Source organism: Abrus precatorius, unplaced genomic scaffold (assembly GCF_003935025.1).
Source record: "Abrus precatorius isolate BTA unplaced genomic scaffold, Abrus_2018 Scaffold11, whole genome shotgun sequence".
Lineage (NCBI taxonomy): Eukaryota > Viridiplantae > Streptophyta > Magnoliopsida > Fabales > Fabaceae > Abrus > Abrus precatorius.
This window is the reverse complement of record NW_020874303.1, coordinates 20,666,923-20,689,245: the sequence shown is the minus strand read 5'-3', so window position 1 is coordinate 20,689,245 and position 22,323 is coordinate 20,666,923. Positions and strand designations below refer to the sequence as shown.

Genomic DNA, 22,323 nt, shown 5'->3' with positions numbered 1-22,323 from the left:
TGCTTCTTAACGTGTGTCTTTAAGAACACATTCAAAATATAAATTAAAATTTAATGCAAGGTTGTTTCTCTATTAACTTATATTTTTAAATGATTATAAAGAGAGGTGAAAATAAAGAGTCGTGTACTAATAATTTTAAATTTGATTCATTAAATATTTGATATTTTTTTTTAGTTTGTTTAAATAAATGAACTTAAATTTAAAAGCTCACGAATTTCTGACATTTGTTTGTGTATACAATAAAAAAGATTAATTATAAGAATGTTGTGGATTTTTTTATAATAAATTGTGAATACAAAATAAAGATTTATTTTTTTTATATTTTAATTTGAAAGTATATTTCCTTTTGCATTTCCCTTCTACATGTTCGTTGACGTTATTTTAAGAGTGAAAAAAAATATTTATTTAATTTTGTAATTATTAATAAATTTTAATTAATAATAAAGTGTGTCAAAATATTGTTAATATTCCTCGAATATTATCGTTGATTTGATATTTGCAAAATGTTTCCACAGCGTGTGGGCGACAAATTAATTTTCAAATCCAACTAAAATCTAGTTAGCTGACTGGGTGTGAGCAAATTTGATCTGAATCTCATAGGCAGTGGAGTCTTTCTTTCCGCAAGCAAGAAAACACAGGGCAAACTTTTAGTTTCTTGAACCAGCTGCGGAGTAAAGGGGTTGTTAATAGAGAATAACAGATCACTGAAGTTCCAGGTCCCTTTTACTACTCTTTTTTGTTACATTTTCTCATACTCTTCGTTCCCACGTTTGTAGTAATTTGGTATAATTGAGGAAATGAATTTGCTGACTCTACCTTTACCTTCAAAGGAAAGCAAGTTGGCTTTTCTATGCACCTAGCTTAGCTTCCGTCAACGATGAACTGGCTGTTGGTATTCAGCTATTTGTTGATCTAGTGATTCCTAAGTATTTTGATATATTCTCTTAATAATTCTTCGATTATTTTATAAAATGAACTTTAAATAGAAAAAGCACATTAAAAATATGAAAAGTATTTAATGACTTTTTGTATTTAACAGGAGGATGTAGAATTATTCTTCTTAAAAAAAGTACCCAAGACAATATACTTTTCCTAAAGAGGAAGCGGAGTTAATACTAAGAGCATGACTCACAGAATCTATGTTAGAATATTCAATTGAATCCCAGGAGAGAATCACACTTCAATTTGGGATGATTCATTGAACCTTTAGGCCTAAAAAGAAGACATGGAATTTAAATTATAGTGGTTCCCTTGGATGCTTCAATGAGTATATTATCGTGTGGAAACAGCATATTTGAAGATGCTGGGCCATCCCTATTTAAAGTAAAATGATTCCATCTCCAATTCTTGTTCCGAGAATTACATGCAGATAATGAAAGGAAAATTAAGAAAAGAAAAGAGTCAGAATTTATTTTTAACAGAACAATATTTAATTTGTCATTGTTTTCAACCTGTTGATGGATAAGTGGTTCCTACTACTTTGATATGTATAATCACATCGTTCCTTACATTTTGATTGTTTTAACGTCGATACTTGAGACTGATAAGGCAAGGAAAAAGCGGGTCCCTACCTTGTCACCAAGCTTTCATTTTTTTCTCCCTTGCCGATAATGATATTCATGTTAGTTAGTGTCACGCAACTAAAAAAATTAAGAATCCAAACTTTGAGAAAAGTTGAAGGCTCAAGGTTTGTTCATTCTTCAATGTAATAATGTCCTACCTTAATGTGGGCCTTATCCAGGTCAAGCTTGACAACTATCCACTTTTCTTTTTATCTTCGTTGTGTAAGGGCAACCAAAAACGTGCCTTATTTGAGTCTGCATAAAAACTCTGTAGACAGAATTTGCAGACATATTAGGGGAATGTGATTTAGAGGAGTGGCCACACCAAGCCTTTGTTCCATTCAGTTGAAATTTCAATAGCTTTGCTTCATGTACTACCACATGAGTTTCATTTCATGTCTCTTCTGAAGAGAAGGGGAGTTGTTGCCTAATTGCCTTGTCTGCAGTGCTTAAAAGGTTAGAATTAATGTTCTAATGGTTAAATGAGATCAATGTGAACATTATTTGCATATTCGTTTTAAACATTATTTGTTTTAATCACAGTTCAATTGATTTTAAAAGGCTGGTTGATTTAATTGTTAAAGCTTTATTTACAAGTGCATGACGATTGATGAATGAGACATCATCCTTTATCTAATTGAGTCGGTAATTTCTTAAAAAACCAAGTGAACGTGAGGCGGCCAGTTCTACGTTGCAAAATCTAGTTGCCATCCTGCAAAATTGCGATCTTACATGTCCCACTCTGCGTCACAAATTTTAAAGTTAATTTAATAGATAAATCTTTTTATATAAAAGGAGCTTGATCTTCTAAAATATTTTGAAATCAACAATAAATTGATCGAAATTTAAGTAAAATCATACATGGCTAAAAATTATAGTCTTTGTGCATATTCGGATTAAGATTGAAGCATATCATATCGCACATGATAAAATGACATTGTCAATGCTGAACCTGCACCATAATTTTTAGAAATTTACTTTTTTTTTAAAGTAGAAATAAGTGAAGAGAGTTTTGTCCCTCTTAATATTTTTTTATAAAATATAATTACAAATTAGATCCTAATTAACATATTTACAAGATTTCATTATCTATTGATTATGTTAATTTTTTATTAAATAGATTATTATATTTATCACTTTACTTCCTTTTTTCTCTTGTCTCTTCTCATAAATTTTTAAAAATTATTACTATTTAACAATAACATCAAACATCGCACGATGCCTCAAAATAAATAATATAATATTAAGATTAATTTAAAAAACTCTAAAATTTGTGTGAAATAAAATTAACAAGTTTTCTTAAAAAGGATTACATATATTCCCCGTGTAACAAATGTTAATGCGGTTACTTTATTTATATGATGAGTAATAGAAAACTTCTAGTTAGGCAACTCCAACTCCAACCGAACGTTACCTCTCTCTCTCTCTCTCTCTCATCGTTGCATATATAAACTTGCGATTTTTCAGAGAGAAGAAGAAGAAGCAGAAGAAGAAGGAAATACCCGTCTCCACCTCCCACAAATTTTTCATCACAATTGAGAACACTGTGTTAAAAGACAAAGTACAAAGGAAAGAAGGTCATCACCATCATCCATGGCTATGCTGCCTGAAAGATCGAAGCCACTGCACAACTTCTCCATGCCATGCTTGAAATGGGGTAACCAAAGATTCCTTAGATGCGTCAAAGTCCCCGCCGACGATCCCAACGACATCGACGCCGTTCGCCAGAAGCTCATGATCGATCTCAGGGTCGCCGCCGACAACCTTAAAGTTTCAATCTTTGAGCAACCCAATCACAATCATAGACCCTGGAATTTGAGGACCCGAAGAGCTGCGTGCAAGGAACCGAATCACACCAACCAGGTTGATTCTGTGGTTGATGAGAAAGAGAAGGAGAAGAAGAAGAAGAAGCTGAAGATGGAAGAGAGAGCTAAGTTTTCTGTTTCACTGTCGAAAGAGGAGGTGGAACAAGATTTCTGGGCTATGCTTGGGACCAAACCTCCCCGGAGGCCCAAGAAGCGGCCAAGGATTGTGCAGAAGCAATTGGATGTAAGTAACTAATAATAACACCATCAAATCAATTCAATTCAATTCATGTTTTCTTCTGTTATTTTGTTCTAAAAGTAACATTTTTATTTTCTCCTTTTGTGGTTTGTTTTGGTTTCGTTTATTTGGCAGACACTTTTTCCTGGTTTGTGGCTCACCGAGGTCACTGCAGAATCTTACAAAGTGCCTGATGTTCCTGAATGAGGTAAGGTGGAATGAATGATAATTTTTATGCAGTTGTGAATGTTTTCTAATTGAATTTTCTGACTTGAATTTTTGTGACCATTGGTCCTGCAGGGGCCTGGATTGATGGCATGGGAAATTGGCAATACTGGTTGACTTCTTACTTTCATGGTGTTACATAAATAATGGTAATTCCCATATCAACCATGTAAATTGAAAACTTAATTCAATAATAGTGAAAAATGTTGCAGCTTGTAAATTCTCCATATATAAAAAATACTGATACTGCTACTTCCTTTCCACTTCTGTGGAATTTTTTGGTTCAGCAATCACCATCAAATTGGTAAAATAGAATCCTGCTGTACTGGATGCAGCAGTTTTAACTGCTCTATTGTTTATTTGCTTCCAATTTGGAATTTGGAATTGATTCATGATAAAAGTGCTATAACCTATAACCCATTTTTAGTGTTAGAAGAGCTTCAGTTCTTCCTCATAGTATTGAAGCACCAAGTTGGTGAGTTGCTTGTCTGTCTGTCACAGGACTCTTCAGTTATTGTTTTTGCCTGAATCGTGAATAATATTTTAGCCATAAAACATGAGTTTGTTGTTCTTTCTGTGAAGCCATTATGTGATATCTGCCTCTAGGAGTGGAACCTCATATCCTATAAATATTGTACTAAGAAGTTATTTATGGCATAAGTCGTACCAGTTATGACATGAAGATAGAGTAAAATTGGCATAATTAAATTTGCATATTACGAGTGACTTTAATGTTTAAAAATTTATGAACATTAACAAAATCTTTTGGATATCTGTTAATAGATATTGGATAGTATGGTGAAAAATATATGGTTTTATTAGGTGGACTTAATCTCTTTTGAAATATAAGTTTATTAACTATATTTAAGCCAAATGCATCTTCAGAAAAAATAAATAAAAACTAAAATGGAAAGAGAAAATTGTTCATTGATTGGCTTTTACAATTTAGGAAAGCTATGGATTGTGGGGCCATTATTGTGGTGAATTACGAGAGTCTTTTCCACGAGGGAACTGGTAAGATTCGCAGACACTGTTTTGCTGGTGTATGTTGTTTGAAGTTCATTCAGAATATACCTGCTGCAACTCAAGAACTTACTCCAGTGATGTAAATCAGATAGAATTGCTATATAAACTTTCTGTTGGTGCTGAAAGAATAACAGTAAGAAGAAGCATATTTTACTTTTTCTTCTATTCTTGTCTTTGGAACTTTTTAAATGTTGATTGCATCTGTTACTAGAGAATAACTAAACAAACAGCTGAGCCAGAAGTCTTTCGTAAGTGCAGGGGTATTATAACCGCCATCTCCATAGCATTGTGTGACTGTTGAAGAAAAAATAGTAGCAAATAGTTAAGAATTTTCTTGGACCTGGATTCTCTTCCATTGAAAAATGGTGCAGTTTAATGTAAAGTATTGGTACTTTGGGGTTTGAACATGTCCAATGTAGTTCAATATGAGCCATTCGATGAAGATCAAATGGTACACGCTTTCAACTGAACCACTACACCATGTTTGGACTGGAGAGAATCCTAATGCAGACTCTCTCACCATAAACCTGTTCAATGTCTCTGACCCTCACCAAAACTCTGCTAGAATTGGTCTAAGCTCATGTCATTACAGATTTGCAATTGCATGTATAATATGCATGTGATACATAGATAAGTACTGTGATTAATAAGTAGATGAAAGTAGCAGACACAACCAATTGCAGACTTAAGGCGTGCTTATTAGTAGCGAAAATGAAAGGAGCAATTTGGAATAAGTGAAAAATGATAATGCAATTACTTAGACACATTAAATAAATCTATCCCATTAATGTGCTGGAATTTAACAAAGTCTATGTAGGGGTTTTAAATAATACTATTAGTATTAAACTATTAATGTAAGAAAGCTATGTCAGGTCGGGCCCAAATAAGCCGGGGCAACCTGTTTGAAACTGTGTATAATTTCTCATAACTTCGACCCGTTTCTATTCCAAACCAACAAAATCTTGATCTGGATATGTGGCCCAAGTTGGTCCTTTAAGTTTGCTTAAAGTCCTAATGTAGTTTCGATTTTAATACTTGATTTACGTGCTGTTGGACTAATTTTAAAACTTTAATTTTATTATTATTGACAACAAAAAAGTCTTAACGTGGTTTTCTTAAGGGAATCTTTTATTTCTTTTCTTGATTTAAATTGTCTTTTTTCTTTTCAATTATGACAGGTTTTCACTATCAAAATTTGTTTCTATCAACCGTCACTACAAATAAAAACTTAATAACAAAAATCAAATTGAAACATAAAAAAAGAGATAAAGGACTAAATTGAGACTAACCAAAAAATAAAAAAATAGAAAACTAAACTAAAGCTTAAATAAATATGAATTTAATTAAAATATGTTGACAGTGTAAAAAAATATTATATTGTCATCAAAACCGTAGATTATCATATCAGCAAAAAAATCGATGATTTTTAAAATAATTAATATAAAAATTATATTTATGATGTGTTATAATAAGTTAACAGTGTAAAAACCAATGTTCAAAATTAAACTCAATAAATATAAGAGTCTACAAGTGTAATTTAATTTTTCCTTACAATGATGTTGAGGGCATGTATCCTTTGGGGGTAAAAGTATAAATTAATCATTGAATTATTATTGTTGTTGCTCGTTTGTTTTCAACTTAATTGAATTATTTATTATAATTTTTAACAAGCGTAACATTATACATAATAAAAAAGTACATATAAAATATTTTGTATTAAAAATTATAGAATTAAATGAATTAATATTATTAAATGTTACAAGTCTTTATAAAGTTTTGTTATATATAATCTTGCACATGTTAAAAACTTCATTTTTAATATTACAGTCTTACAAAAGATAAAAACACTTATCAGCCATGCTGAAGTGTAAATAGGGCTAGATTTCATGAAAGGATATTTCCATTGCATAAAATTTCTGCCATAAAAAAAATGTTATTTCAATGTCATATTTTAATAGCTTTCAATAGTGAGTTCAGACATTCTCTCTACAATGAATTCTACGCTCATCATAATCGGATAGAAGTAAATAATAACCAAAAGGATTTAGGAATCGTCTGTATTATTTTTTGGCACGTTTTAATTTGGATATTTTGAAATAATAATCCATTATGAACAATTCCCTAAAATAGGAAATAAATTTAAGTGGGACAAAATCATTTAGTGTTGATCACTTGCAGTTTGACACGTTTCAATTTTAAAAATTACACATGTCACATTTTCATTGGTTGGGACAATAGTAATCTAAGTAGATTAAAAAAATTTCTCCTAAAATCGGAACATGATTAGGAAAAAGAAATTCTCCTTAAAATGCATACTTCTTTCCTTTATATTCTAATACTCAGTTTTGGATAATTAATTTTTTCATAATTAAAATTAAAAATAAAGAGGAAGGCATCAAATAAAGAAATATAACAGCCAAAGATTACGTACTACATGAGTATAAAAAATGACTCCATGATAAGGTAGCAACGTTGTTAATATTTTTTTATGTTCATTCCTTTTAAATTTCAAAATTGTTTGGGATATTAGGCACTGTAATATGGATACCACAACTTAATAAGATATTAGGCAATTCATCTTCTCCATTGAATCAGAAGTGTTAAACAAGATTAATAGGAACTTAGGAAAGAGACTGTGCAACATATTCAAGTAAAGGTTGTAGAGTTTAGATTTATAAACATAATAACTGGTGAACATGGCCAACAACAAATAAAGATAAAAATAATTACTATAATGTTAAGCCAAAGAGAAAGTATTGGTGACAATCACCGCATTAATGCATGTGAAGATAAGACAGACAACACCATCCAATTAAATTGTAGTTATGTCCTTTCAATGTCGTATGCCCATTTGCAAATTGTTTTATTATTATTGTTATCCCATAAAATCCTAAATACGCATCAATGATTCAATGGCCACAAAACCCAGGAAGGATGAAGAAGCCCACTATAAAGCCACACACCCCACCAGTCATAAGTATAAGACAACGCATTTTTTGGTCCCAAAAAACTTTGCATACTTAATTAAACAGATTCCGATTCTCTTCATTCTACCACGATCGGATCCAAATTGAACACATAAATGTGTGATCAGAAAATTAATTTTCATTGAATTTATTATTTTAATTTATATGTCCCTAACATGATCTTGTTAGCAGTAGGACTTTGTTTTATTATATTTTTTACAATTAGACCAATTAATAATAGTGCTCAACAGCGCTAATTAATTGGGATGTGCACAAAAATGGGTTTGGTTCGGGCTTATCGGTTTCATTAAGTAGAAATTCAAATACCTCAAATCCGGATTAGGTTGGATATCAGGTTGACAAATTTCAAAACCATTCAATTCAACCGAAACCTTCCTTTTCTTTTCTTTTTATTAGATTAAATTTGTCAGTAGTTTCTAAAAGGTAAGTTATATGGATGTAAAGTTATAAGATAAGATGACCCCTTTATGATTTTTATCGTCTATAGTGAATTTTTGGACTTCTGAAATGTCATTATCAACTTTAAAATTACACAATTTACTCCAAGGAAAACTTGCTCACTACTTAATTTACTCCAAGGCTGATGTGAAACAATTATAATTCAAAATTAAAGTTGCTGAAAACAATGGTGGAGTGATAGAGATTGGAATCCAATTCTAGTCGTTAGGTGTTTGGGCAGCACATGATTGGCGATATCCTCAATCATGTACAATTGAATTTCACCATTTACGCCATTTATGCTGGTTGTCCAATAAACTAACACTTAATTTGGAGGATTCGACATATTTCCAAGTTAAATGCATCAAGTCTAAGCCATACCATGAGATAAACCAAATGATGGTCCATGATCATGTGAGTTAGTAGCTAACAAAGTTAACTCAGACAACAAAGTTTCCATAAGTGAAAGATTCATCGAGAATTTGTTTGTCCATAAAACTGCCACCTCAATTTGTCTTTTTTTTTTTTTTTTTTTTTGCAATTAAAGACAAAATGTTTGTTGAACAGAAGGAGCATTTCTCATAAATAGACAAGTGCTAATATGAACAAGCACAGGCCACAAAGCTTCCATTTTTAAGAGGAATCATCAAAGAAAACAAGATGGGACAGAGCATTAAAGATAGACGGATTCCCGTTGTTCTGTCTCCCAAGTTTGTACCCTTCACATCTGCATGACCATCACAATTTTTTTTTATCCCTCCTAATCATTATCTTGGCATAACATAACCAACCTCTATTACTTTGTCTCTTCCAAGTTTTATCAGAATAAACAATAATGATGATTTTATTAAGCCAAGATTAATCAGCATTAATCCATGACATGAGCTAATATGAATTAATCACTTCTTGCTTTTCTTGGCCTTCCCAACACGTAAAAATGAACCCAACCCAAAGAGATTAACACTTCCTTTAGAAATGCAAGGAGTTGGTAGGTTTAAAACAGGACTAATTCTAACACCATTGGCATAAGATCCTCCATAACACTTACCCGAAGGAGACTTTTGAACAGGATAAAAATTCAAGGAAGAGCATGAAGATGATGATGATGATAATGGCTTGGCTGCTGATGGATGCTTATTTGAACTCATTCTCTTTGGAGTTGGCACTGAACCAGTTGAGTTGCTCCGTGATAAAGGAGGTGAAGAACACATCAAGCTTTTCTTTATATCACAGTTGAGACTCTTGCTTCTACTGAACCCCCAGAAAGAGCTGAATTGAGTCTTCTGCTCATAAGAACCACTATTCACATTTGCAACTTCTCTGATTCTCTCTTTCTTCATTTTGTCAACACTAGAAGGACATGGAAGTGGAGGAAGTCTTGTGTAAGAAGGTTCTCCATAACGTGTGTGTTTCCTTGTAGTGTTTGTGTTTCTCTTTTGTTGTATCTGGATAGGAAGTATCACCCCATTAGAGAAAAGCTCATCAGCTGAAGATGATTCAAACTCGAGGCTTCTGCTAGTGCTGAACTCAAACTCATGATTTGAGTCCAGAAGCAATGTGTCCTTGCGAGCAACATCTTGTTTCATTGGTAAAACCTGTAGCTCAGAGAGATCGTTGGAAAAAGAAAAACGTGTAGGAACTGTTTCAGAACACATGACATAACCACAGGTTCCCTCCAAGGTTAGGAAAATTGAAAAGGGAAACAACAAAAACAAAAACCGAGGTGGATTTCAATTTCAAGGTCTGTGATGTAAGGATAAAAAATTCAAACTTGAAAAGCAAAACAAGGGAAGAGAGCTTTATGGATTTAAAAAATGAAGTTGCTTTTTGTTTTACAAGTCAAAAAGACATGGAAATAGAAGGCATCAATCAAGATAGAGAGTACAAAAAGAAGATTATATGATACTGTATTACCATTTTACTTTCAAGGGGTGTTATGTGAAGATTGGAAGATCTAAGGAGTTTTAATGTTTTTCCTTGAAAAGGAGGCACAAGGGATATTTTGTATATTATAGGTGGAGAATAGAAACAAAAGAGGAAGACAAAGAATGTGACTTAAAAAAGAGATAATGTTATCTGTGACAATTTGGAATTTGCAAAAAAGGATGTGAACTGCAGAGTCAGTGGCTGAAAGTGTTGCTTGATTACAGCTACATGACTGCAACCATGATCTAAATCTTCTGAATTGAAGGAATAATGTTTGGATTCTTGGTCTTTAAAACAACCAGCCACCAAGACTTGTTCTCCAAGATTTAGACTTTGGATGTTCTCATCCCAACCATTGACGAAGCCCTTTATTCTTTTCCACCGTTGGTATTTACTTATATGTATTTTCAAGGTGGAGGAACATTGTCTCATCTCTAACATAAAATATAAACAATCACATTTTATTATTAAGAAATTGTTTAGATGGTGAAGCACTGTCAAATAAATACATATAAATTAGGTTAGCTCCGGGTGTAGTACAATTAATGATCATTCATCTTTTATTTCTTATATCTGAGGATGATTTCTTAAGGACATCTATAACAGAATTAATACATAATTGAATAATCATATAACCCGTGGATGGACCATACTGCAATCTTTTTGGGTTAATCGCCCCGTGAGTAGATCAAAATATGTTTTCATAACTTTTTCTTTCTTAAAAATATAAGAAACTTCACCGATTAATTTTTAAGTACGAATAAAATTTTCCTTTAGTCTAAAAAATTATAGGGGCTAGTCACTTTAATTTCTGACTTTGTTAAAATTTTATTCTAAAAAATCTAAGCTTGTAATGTAAGAGGGCAGAATAAAGTTGAATCTTTTAGGTATTGGTAACGATGACAAACAACTTACTGATCGCAATATTAGTTATTATCACTAACTTGTCATCACTAGATTCAATAAGTATATCATTATGTTACCCGAAGAAATATCTGCATGAATTATTTAAGCATAGTCAAATTAGAGTTCCTGCAGACAGAAATTTTTAATAAAGTTCCATTACTTCAATATCTTCGAAAGTTAGATATTATATATTTTCGTTATTAAAAACTGAAGCTGGTGAAAGGAAAGAACATTTTACTTGCCCATTAAATTTAACATAATGAAGGACTCGAGGGTTAGCTAAAACCACTACTCTGACTTCATTAAGTATTTAAATTTTGTTTACAAAACTTGAACAAGTTGATGAAGTTAGCGAGGACCAACTCTCCTATAAACCGAAGCTGTCGACTTTATTTCAATACCGTGTTAAGGACCACAATTCAAAGACTTGGTTGTGCCGTGTAAAATATAGGACGCACATTTCAGTCAACACAGCGCTTCATAGTGTTGAAGGTAGATGCAAGTTTACGTATAATCAAACATATATTCAACCTTATTGTAAACACAATATTTATTTATTTCTCTAAGAATTACATCCTATTTTTTAGAAGTAAAAGAATAAACTCTTGGATTAACATCTAACTTCGTCTTCAAATGAATAACATTCACTAATATTTTATAAATTTAGAGAAAAATTTGTGTCACTCATGGTAATCATATTCATCTTGAATAGAAAATAATGTTATATGTCCAACCACTGCAATAACTTGGTCTAATTAATGGATGGCTGACTTTATATATAGTTGTTTAACTTGAAGATTACAAGGATGAAACCGGTGTGTTGTGACTCGTCATGGTTGAAGCCTTACTTGTAAATTGTAATATTGTAAGGGCAAATTGAGGTTTAAGTATCGGGTAGATAGAGAAAGATAAGAAATCAAAAGGATGGGAAGAAGAGATCTATAGATTGGTGGCATGAATATGAGGAAACTCAAGCATGGGGTGACATTTGAGGGTGGACCCCACAGATAACTACGGTTCCTAGTTTTCACCAAGACATTTTTGACAACTTGCCATGTGAGTAATGTTTCAACGTGGAAGAATGAGTAAACCCAGAACCTTGATGACAAAATAGTCCTTATTTCCAATGCTCAATACTTGACACAGCATGGGAACCCACTTACCTACTGTTTGACGGGCCCCACAAAGCATCTATCACCCAGAATTGGCATTTCAAGAGAAAATTGTTTGGTACAAGAAAAGATGTAACCAAAATCATAATCTGCTCAAGAAATGCCATGCACTTTGAGTGAGACCAATCTTCATTTTGTTGATAAATGATTTAGGGGCTTGGTTGTGATTGCTATTTGGGACCCAAAGAGAAAGAAATATGTCATGACTACAGCAAATAAATCACTCGCATCGAGTGATCCAATTGCCCTTAAAAGATGCCTCGTTCATGTGTACAAATAGATTTTCCATGATCGAAAGCAACTCTTGAGGGAGGGTGTACCTCAATTTGATGACAATTTCTTTTAAATTAGATGTAATATCCGTGCATTCAACTAATTTGATTAAGAGTCTTGCTTAAATATGAGAAAAATATAAATATTTTTTGTGTATCTTAAAAATATTTCTCATTAAATATTTTTAGTGAATTGTAGAAAATGTTTTTAATTTGAAGAACTGATATAAGTTATACAAATAATTATATCATTTAATTATTTTACATAACATGTGACTTTTGTCAGTTAAACTAGTAAATTATAAAGATACTTTGATTATTTATATCAAAATTTAATTATAAAATTATAATTATTAGTATTGTTAAACAATATAATTATTGATATAATTTATATCTTTGATCCTTCTCTTTTAATATAGTATGGATTTTTTTATTAAAATAAATAATATAAATTGTCAACTTTTTCAACTAAGTTACGTTAAAAAAAATGTATCAAATGTAGTTATATTGTAATAATTTGATAAAAAAAAAAAAAGTATAGTAATAAAATTGCTAAAATATCAAACGTACACCTCACCCTTCAATTCTTATATATATTAATAAATGATGGAAAATTAAAATCCCCCAAACTCAAATTTTTGCAAGTGAAATTGAATATACACGACAACGAGATTCAAAGGCCTATTTTTCTTCGAGCATCAAATTACTTCAACTTGCTTTATTTTGTCATTAATTTGGATAAGCCTAGCAGCTTTGCTATTATATTATTATTGTTGTTGCATGCTAATACCATTGAACCAAACTTAATTTTAATGTCTTAAGTACATCAGCAACCAATGTAGCTACCGTTGTTTACAGACTGATATAAAATTTTCTACATCACAAACGATCCAATGGAAACACCTAAGCAAGCAATTTTGAATAATTTATAACATATGTTGCATTAATGTTTTAGTGAAAATTTAGGGTAGTCTTTTCAAATTATCCAAGTTGACACATTTCACGCTTGTTCTTAATTTGAGAGTAGCTTCACCTACTTCCATTGAAGTGACCAATAATGTTGCTTCCGTCACTGAAAGTTATTGCAATTATCAAATATCGTTATCCACACATTTTATTATGCTATTTATTTTTAGAGAAGGAATTCTTCAAATATGATACATGGATTGTCAAATAGTCCAACATAAGGCACTGTCTTTTTTTCTTTTAAGAATTCTGATTATTTAAGACTTGGTGTCGCTTAAGAAATTGGGTTTTTATTATATTTAAAAATAATATTTAAAAATTTTATTTTTTATATTAAAAATGTACAAATATAATAATTTTTAATAAAAATTATTAATTTATTATTAAATACTTAAATTCAGTTCAAAAAATTAAAATTAGTAAATGCTCATTTGTAATGCGAAGCGATAACTCCTGCTTTACTATTCTTTATTTGTTACCAATAAAGAAAAAAAATTATATCTTGGGGTCATCTGGAATGCAAATATTTTGTAAAGACACGTGTTCACAAATTAAAATTTAGGACATTGAAAAGTTATTTCATTTTTAAAAAATATTTTTATTTTTAATCAAAAATATTACCTATTTCTTTTCTATTTTAAATATTTTTGGTCGTATATTTTAAATATTTATACAAAGCAACTATTACCTGCAAATGCACAGTAGCCTCCGAACTGCATAAATGCCCACATTTTTTTTAAAGTGAGACATATATTTGACTTGGGGCATTGACTGTTGGATAATCTAAGTAATAATTAAAGAAGATATAAGAATAAGAGTAAGATTAAATGAAAAACAATGAGAATATTTCGATATATATGAGTAAGATTAAATGATACTTGATATTAATAAATTTTATTAATTTAATTATGCAAATAAAAATATTTATAAAATAAATTAAGTTTACAAATTTTACAGAATTTAAACATTATTAATACTTCGTGCGTGAGTACGAGCAAACGAGTGAATACTAAGATGAATAAAAGGATGTAAGGGTTAGGTAAGCAGCTGAAATGCCATTTAAGGCTCCCAAAATCGACTTCTACATTTTCAATGCCTTTTTTTTTACTAGTATTATTATAAGGATAATTATAATTTAATTATACTTTTGATCATATATTTAACTTTATAAGTAACTTCATTTTTTAATTTTAATTATTCATATTTAATCCTTTTATTCTTTAGTTATTTAAATCAAATTCTTACTCTAACATTACTAATTTATAAAAATATAAGAGATGTAGCATATTATTAATTTATATAAATTAATAAAAATGTATAAAAATATTTAAATAAAATACATAAAATATTATAATTCTTCAAAAAAAGTTATTAATTTAGTTCACATGAATTTTAAATTTTTTTAGCATAAAATTTATCATTATTTAATAATTATGTGGCATATATCGAATCAAGTACCTTTTTTACTATTCTAGCATTTTAATAGTCTCCTCCGTTGAAAAAGGAACTTGTATTAATTAATTGTCTAAAAAGAAAGGACTCGTATTAATACTTTATATCACTTCAATAAAAACAACTCTCTTTAACAGTAATGAACAGTCCTGTTTTATATCATTTTTCTTCTTTATGCTACTTTCAGTGTTGTAAGCAGTTGATTTTAACACCTTGCATTGAATTTGGGACTGTAGATGAGGTTTTGAACTCTAGTGTAGTTTAAAACTAATCGATAATAAGAGTTAAAAATTAGTCACTAATGGTGCAGAGAACCGCACAGAAAAGACGACTTTTAAAACGACTCATTTACAACGGGATAGATTAAAGCGTATAATATAATAATCAGAAATCTCTCTGAAGAAGAGTGTAATTTAATAGAGAGGCATCCGCAACACTAGAAAGCTGGAGCTCTATATTGACTCACCCATATATTGGGGCTACTAGCTACTTACAAATTGATACCAAAATAATATTGGATGAAAAAGGTAACAGTCATAAATATCTGCACAGAAAGTTTAGGATTTGACCTAATCTCCCTAATGCAATACAGAACAGAATAATGGCCATGCGGTTAGGCCATTGCTGAATAGTTGCAATCTTTTTACAAACACAACCAGACATAACATGCATTATGATGTCCATGTCTGGTTTAATGGTAAAACCTATAAATCTGAAAAAGTGTGGTAATATGAACATTTCGATCACTAGATTTTTAGTTTATCAATCGAGAAACATCAAACTTTTATTATCGAAGATCAATGACGTCAAATTTTAAATCTGGGTTCATGTAAACATCTGTACATGTATCGTAAATGGGACCACCATCCGGAGGCTGATTGTGTGGATGAAAGCCACGTTGCGGGCATTGTCTAATGACCGACATGCCACCAGGAGTAGTCAACCGAAAAATGCCATGGGTTCTGTACAAGTAAATAGATTAAAGTCATTTCAAAATAGGACAATCTTTCAGCACCCAAATTCAGTACCATCTTTGTATGTAAATCTGAAAATATTCCAGCTAATTTCCTTTGAATGGGGCAAGAAAAGTTAACAACTAACAAGTTGATGCAGAAGCACAATCAAGAGGGAAGCATTTATACTAAGGAGAACATTTAAGTACAGTTTTTTGGTGCTGTTGGTACTATTTTTTAATTAAAATTGGAGTTTTGTCTTAGTAAACTGCAACAACCTTAAATGTGAACCTTTTACTAAAGTGAAATCTTAATTTTGATGGCAAAGCAGCACTAGAAGAATTACACCTAAGCTTTCTCTTTATAGAAATGCTTTTTGTTTATCTTTTTATGTATTTTTAAGTTATTATAAAGGATTTATTTCTGAACAAAGAATATATTGAAAAGCTTGTAGAATTAACATAGAATTAGAATTCTACAAACATAAATGAGACTACACCTACCAATAAGGAATCTGATAGAAAACAAATTATATATGTGGTGTATTAATCAGATTATGCAGTAAAACTGAATAAAAGGGCTCAAGCTCTACAATGCTAAGGCAAATTTTCCAGAGTCAATAATGGACTCCTTCAAAGAGTAAACTCTCCTTAGCAAAACCCACAATATTCTTGCCTACCTCACTCCCACTCCCTTCTGTCCCTATATACCAGAATTCTCCTATTTTTTGGATTCCTTCCATGTCACCTCCTTTCTAACTAACTAATCATTATTTCTTGGCCCCCATTTTCTGTCTCCTAGTATAGACTCTCCACACATTGGGCTTTTGTAAAATCGTCCCTTAACCAAACACAAGCCCATCACCCTTCCTTATAGTATTTGCCATATTTGGCACCCTATCAGAATCCTAGGATTTGAAGCCAAGTCAAGGAGTTATCATGAATATCTAATTCCTAGTACAATTAGCCTTTACTTGTCTAAAGCAGTCTCGTGCTTGATGATTATATCAAATTTAATCTCACGAACAGCTTAATTATGTAATGGATATGCCTTGATTTCCCATGTCAAGACACATTTTGAGACAAGATGTTACCTTGAACTGTCTGTTGGTGCCATAACTATTGCAACAGCTTCTGGCAGCATAATCTACAGAGACAAGCATTGGCTTAAGATACAAAGAAAAAATATAAAGAAACTACCAGAACGATAAAATGTAATTGGTTTGATTAGTAAATGATAACATGTGTGCACGTGCGCCTGCGAGTGAGAGAGAAAGAGTCTCTAGGGTATTATACATAGTTCCATCTTTAATAGAAATATTAGTTGTTAGCAAAATCACCAAATTTTAGCAAGATTGCAAAGCAAGGCACACTAGAAATGGATTTTTCAGATGTATTGTATATCATACATTGAATATGAAATTATACTCTCAGCTATATGTTTGATAAATAAAGATCAAAACTGAATCTAGGATGACTAGTTGCAAGTCTTCAGTTCATAAAAGTGTGCAAGAGCCAAGAAGTTTAATCTGAGTAACATATAAAATATTTCCAGCAGCAGATCTTCACCTTTCTCCTACCCCTCATCGCAAATAGCACAGATATATCTCAAAGACTAAGGCAAACAGCACCCATGAATAATTGTCTCAACTAAAATTTTAGAAGCCTCTCTTGAACTCACCTGATATGAGTAATGGGTGTGTAGATCAATTGATGACATGAAACAAGATTGTGTAGGATGTGTCTGGCAATGTAGAATTATTATATATGTCAGTGTTGCAACATGATAAGACTAGCAAAGTGAAAAAAAAATAAAATTGAATGCAATACAAATGAAACTGAGGAATGTTAACAACACTCTCTTTTCACACTTTAAGATTAGAGCACACATGTAATTTCACCCAAGTGACCTATTGAGTAAATAACACAACAAAAGTAACATTCTAAATGTAATTATATATTTCTTTGGAAGTTATGAAATAGAAAGAAATAAAATCAAAACCCCAATTGTTTTTTGCCTGAGAATTTAGAAGACTGCTTTCTTTTCAAATCTCATTTTCCTTACCTTTCTGTTGTATAGAAATAAGAGCTTATACACTAATCTTGAAACATTCTCAAGCAGTGCGCACCTATATTATAGCCAACTATTTGTAAAGAGCAACAGAATTATAAAACTAACATTGGCAGAGGAGTAAAAATAAAACCCTAGAAGATAATATTGTGAAACAGAGGTTACATAAAGAAATAGTGAACATAAGAAAGTAATAGGGGGAGGGTGCCATAGATCAAGTATCATTATAGTTATTAGTTTCAGTGCCTCTTAAATGTGAACTTTGTTTGAAATCTTAAAAATGTAGTAAAGGCTTCAGTGAGATGTGACAAATGAAGAATGATGGATATGACCTACAAATATGGTATAATGGATAATATATTGAAACAAATAGCATCAAAGGGCCTAGAACAGATTATAGCCAGCGCCCACATGCAGAAAAATGAAAACTCACATGGATCCACCCAAGAGGGAAAAGAGATTGCTTATCCTGTACTTCAAATATTTCCTCTTCATTTGTAGCTTGACACTGCTCAAGAAGTACAATAAATGTAACATTTTAGAATAAATAACCAATCAAAAACAATATTACTCAAAAGGTTTATGATGAATAGTTCTTACCGAACTTGATGTTGACTCCTGCTTTGGGATTATTAGAGCTGTAATATAAAACTTTCTGTTTTTCTGCAGATCAGTTGTATTAGCAAAATAACAATCAACTTCTCATGATTGAAGTACCAGCTATGAGAGATAGATCCAAGGATAAAACCAACCACATTGGTGAAAAATTTGCAACCTAGTATATAAAAATACCTTGCATATAGCAAGTTCATGCACAAACACACGACTAAAAGACAGTCTACAAAATAATGTTGCTACAACCGTGGCATGAAATTATGACGTTTAAATTTCATTTTGGTTGCCAGGAATCCAGCAATGAGTTAACTTTGTTTCTGTGATAGTAAATGCCTAATTTTTTAATACAAGAAGTAAAATTACAAGAAAAATTTATAGTTGATGCATAAATTATTCTTAGGGTCCCAAGCTAATCTTGGATATATCCTTGCTTTTTCCCTAAAGGCCAAAAAAATGTGAACATCACTTACAAGTAAACCTGCAAGGATCCCACAAGTCTCCAAATTTTTGTCAGTATTTGACTTGGCAAGCTTCATAAAACTCTCCATCATAGCAGTTGACTGCAAATAGAAACAATTATCAGGAAAAGAGGGAATACTTCCACACTTTTTGTCAACAGTTTAGATTTTGGAAATGGTTAAGCATGTATGCTAAGAAACCAAATACTAAAAATGAACTGAACAATTCCCCCCCTCCCCCCCAAAGAAATGAACCTAAATGAAGAAAGCATCAAAGAATGTTAATAACTCTCACAATGTGTAGTTGCAGAGGAGACTCAGAACGAATAAAACTATCCGATGCTGGTATCTCTGTCTTACATCCATCCTCATTAACATGAGGTGACACTGCAGGAACCAAATCTTGTACTTCAGCAAGTACAGGTGGAGGTGAAGGCTGTCTGATAACCTCTATTTGAGAAGGAATTTCTGTTGTTTCAAAAGAGATAAGAGAAGGAGCTTCATCAGCATGCTGGGCCTGGCAGTCCTCCTCACTCTGGGTAAGAATTGATTCTAAATCTGATCCATGTTCTGAAATGCTATTATCTTTTTTATTCAGAGATCCATCTTCCAAGGGCTGTTGAACACTGTTTATTCAGATAGAAAGCCCAACAGGATGGATGTAGTTAATATATAAAAGTAAATAGATAAAGCAGCTTAAGGTGCATCAAGGATAGCAATCAGACAAGTCTCAAATATAAAATAATAACTATAAATCAAATAAACCTCTTTTCTAAAATAAATTCTCTAAGTAAAGAGCCATTATTTAGAAAGGCTGGGGTGAGATGAACATCACTTTTCTTAAAATAACCGGAGGACCAACAACAGAAAAAAGAACTACAACATAAAATAGGCCATAACCTTGGAATTTCAACTGGAGACAAATCTGCGATGGTTGGATAGCTGACCTACATACAGAGAAAACATTTAGAATGATCTTGAAACATAATTGAAACAGTTAAATACTATCATACCCCTTTAACACTTGAAGGCGGTTGCCACTGCCCTTTGAGCCCATTGGGACCTAAAATAGAATGTCTGGAGAGAGTTTCCTCCTTTGGGCGTGGGAGAGTTAGAGATCTACAGAAAGCAAGCATAATCGCAAGGGTTATCAAACAAAAAAGTCCATCTAGCACAATGTACTTTCATATGCAGAGGTCTCATTAACAAAACCTTCACATAACTTCATGCCTGCGGAGAAAGTAAGTACAATAATTTATGCAGTACTGATCACCATAAGGAGGCCATTCATTCATGAGGGAGAAGCTCAAATGTTCAAATACTTACAGTCTCCTCATATTCTCTTCCACAGGCCTTCCACAAGAAAACTGCGGGCCCCTTGATCCTTGGTAGAGAAACCCTCCAGTGGTTGGTCTAACAGCCTGGTTACATATATAACAGCATATGGATACAACATACAAGACTTCTTTTCAAGTGGAGGTGGGAAGAATAGAAATAACCAAAAAGCATTCAACCAAAAGAACAGATCACATATGTAATTGTAAGGAATGACTATTTATCACTGATGAGCTACAACCTCCGATGCAAATTGTCTGGCAAAATTTACCTTTATTTGATTATAACTAACAAAAGTTTGCTTTTTCACTGGAGAAAAGTCCATCAAATTATTTGAATGACATTTTTCCCACCCATTGCGTTGAAATGCTCGCCTGCTGTTAAACTCATTGATCTTCTGTTGTACCAGTGGTTTCAACTTCTCCAGCTCATTCACAGAATTTAACAATTTCTATAGCAAGAACCTTAAAATCAGATTCACCCAAGAATGCGTAACATCAAGTTATCATTTGAAGAGATGAAAACTGACCTTTCTCAAAGCTTCTTTCTTGTTTCGTGGAGAAGTTCTATAATCTCGGTGACCTGGTATTGTCTCAGAGACCAAACTGAAACCAACCAAGAGCAAAAACCTCTAATTCAGTTTGATGGCAAAAGTAAGAAATAGAATAGAATAAAGTCCACCTATTTTAAATCGTTCAACCGAAGACAGTACATCCTATTATGACAGTCAAACAAGGATAAAGGCCATATTGTATTACCTAGAAAATCTTAGGAGCATGATATATAGATCAACAAAATTTTTCTCTGCACGAAAGATATCAGCCTGCAATATCAAAACCAATAATCTGATCTGAGAGGTCATGCAAAGTAAGTATAAAAAATAACCTTAAAAAATAAACACTCACATAAATGTTTCCAGATTAAAAAAGGTATCAAAGATAATAAATTCAGGAGCAGATAATAAAATATGAAAGCACAAGGAAAATATGACAAGACTGAAAGGAAAATCCAAACATCATAGAAAGCCATTTTGATTATCACTCTCGCATTTGAGAGCCTAATATACAATCTGACGCTTTTATTTTCAAATAAAAAATGCATAAATATTAATATTTACAATTTCTCCAACTAACGTGAAGTTTGCTCAATATAACCTAACATTCTCACAAATTCTAATGTAACAGTTGATTGGATTATCTATATCACACACAACTACTCAAAATGAGATATTAACAGGAGAAAATTGCAATATATCACTCAGCCCTATCTTTGCCGCATTTTCTTCCTCTATATATGCGATAAAGGAAAAAGACCTGTTTGAGGATATTATCGGCGATCCTGAAGTAGAAACGGAGAGCAATTCGATTATCAACATCAAGTTTCTGTGTAATCGCAGCGATGTTGATGGTCTCCGAAGAAGACCTCATCTTTTTCTTCTTTCAGAAAACGAATATGGTGATGGTGACGGTGATTCTATGCGTTTCACTGTTGACCCAGCTCCACCACTCCACTCTCAGTTTAGATTCGCTGATGACTGATTCGTCGTCAATGGCGGCTTCGGCACACAGATCAGATCATCATCAGTGGATGCCATGTCATTTCGGTTTCTGGCGAGGGCAAAATTGGCAACGCCTCTTAATTATTGTCTTTTTCGTCGTTTTTGTTTGATGAGAGAGCATGTTAGTTGTTACATTGCATCACCCTTATTTGATTAGCTCCTTGTTTCATAGTCATCACATGTACACTATCATATGATATTTTCTTTAATTTTAAAATTTGTTACTTTATTTATTTTTATCAAATTTATATTTATTTGCATGTATATATTATTAAAAATTTATATTCTAACATTTTTAACTTTGTTTTAAAATTTTTACAGTTGTTTTTTTAAAAAAATTAGAAAAAATAAAAATATAG

General features: G+C 31.9%; 3 protein-coding genes across 5 annotated transcripts; 1 reads left to right on the top strand and 2 right to left on the bottom strand.

Annotated features, from left to right (window-relative positions):
- Positions 1 to 2,912: 2,912 nt before the first annotated feature.
- Positions 2,913 to 5,657, top strand: LOC113855432. Of its 2 annotated transcripts, XR_003502850.1 has the most exons (4): positions 2,940 to 3,611; positions 3,741 to 3,813; positions 3,906 to 3,979; positions 4,780 to 5,657. XR_003502850.1 is itself a non-coding variant. In XM_027487075.1 (3 exons), exons 1-2 carry the CDS (start codon positions 3,156 to 3,158, stop codon positions 3,810 to 3,812), a joined length of 528 nt encoding a protein of 175 aa, XP_027342876.1. In that variant the 5' UTR covers positions 2,913 to 3,155; the 3' UTR covers position 3,813; positions 3,906 to 4,178. The 2 variants fall into 2 exon arrangements, 1 of the variants encoding a protein (XP_027342876.1); XM_027487075.1 differs by lacking the exon at positions 4,780 to 5,657 and having other exon boundaries at positions 2,913 to 3,611; positions 3,906 to 4,178.
- Positions 5,658 to 9,180: 3,523 nt separating this feature from the next.
- Positions 9,181 to 9,968, bottom strand: LOC113855801. The gene has a single exon (XM_027487431.1). It carries the CDS (start codon positions 9,934 to 9,936, stop codon positions 9,181 to 9,183), a length of 756 nt encoding a protein of 251 aa, XP_027343232.1. The 5' UTR covers positions 9,937 to 9,968.
- Positions 9,969 to 15,340: 5,372 nt separating this feature from the next.
- Positions 15,341 to 22,105, bottom strand: LOC113854359 (AMSH-like ubiquitin thioesterase 1). Of its 2 annotated transcripts, XM_027485309.1 has the most exons (14): positions 21,720 to 22,105; positions 21,165 to 21,229; positions 20,936 to 21,011; positions 20,678 to 20,857; positions 20,398 to 20,492; positions 20,085 to 20,190; positions 19,972 to 20,018; positions 19,367 to 19,697; positions 19,084 to 19,173; positions 18,599 to 18,661; positions 18,432 to 18,506; positions 17,609 to 17,671; positions 17,022 to 17,074; positions 15,341 to 15,937 (listed from the first exon to the last, which is right to left on the bottom strand). In XM_027485309.1, the coding sequence occupies exons 1-14, from the start codon at positions 21,831 to 21,833 to the stop codon at positions 15,763 to 15,765; spliced, it is 1,533 nt and encodes a 510-aa protein (XP_027341110.1). In that variant the 5' UTR covers positions 21,834 to 22,105; the 3' UTR covers positions 15,341 to 15,762. The 2 variants fall into 2 exon arrangements, with proteins under 2 accessions (XP_027341110.1, XP_027341111.1); XM_027485310.1 differs by lacking the exon at positions 20,678 to 20,857 and having other exon boundaries at positions 15,507 to 15,937; positions 21,720 to 22,056.
- Between the last annotated feature and the right edge of the window lie 218 nt (positions 22,106 to 22,323).

Excerpts from the sequence above, each read along its gene's own strand:
- LOC113855432 (XM_027487075.1), top strand. The coding sequence starts at position 3,156 with ATGGCTATGCTGCCTGAAAGATCGAAGCCACTGCACAACTTCTCCATG. Across the intron at positions 3,612-3,740 it reads TTGTGCAGAAGCAATTGGAT|ACACTTTTTCCTGGTTTGTG; the intron begins GTAAGTAACTAA and ends TTTATTTGGCAG.
- LOC113854359 (XM_027485309.1), bottom strand. The coding sequence starts at position 21,833 with ATGAGGTCTTCTTCGGAGACCATCAACATCGCTGCGATTACACAGAAA. Across the intron at positions 20,858-20,935 it reads AGAAAGAAGCTTTGAGAAAG|AAATTGTTAAATTCTGTGAA; the intron begins GTCAGTTTTCAT and ends TTCTTGCTATAG. Across the intron at positions 19,698-19,971 it reads TCTCCAGTTGAAATTCCAAG|TGTTCAACAGCCCTTGGAAG; the intron begins GTTATGGCCTAT and ends CTGAATAAACAG.
- LOC113855801 (XM_027487431.1), bottom strand. The coding sequence starts at position 9,936 with ATGTGTTCTGAAACAGTTCCTACACGTTTTTCTTTTTCCAACGATCTC.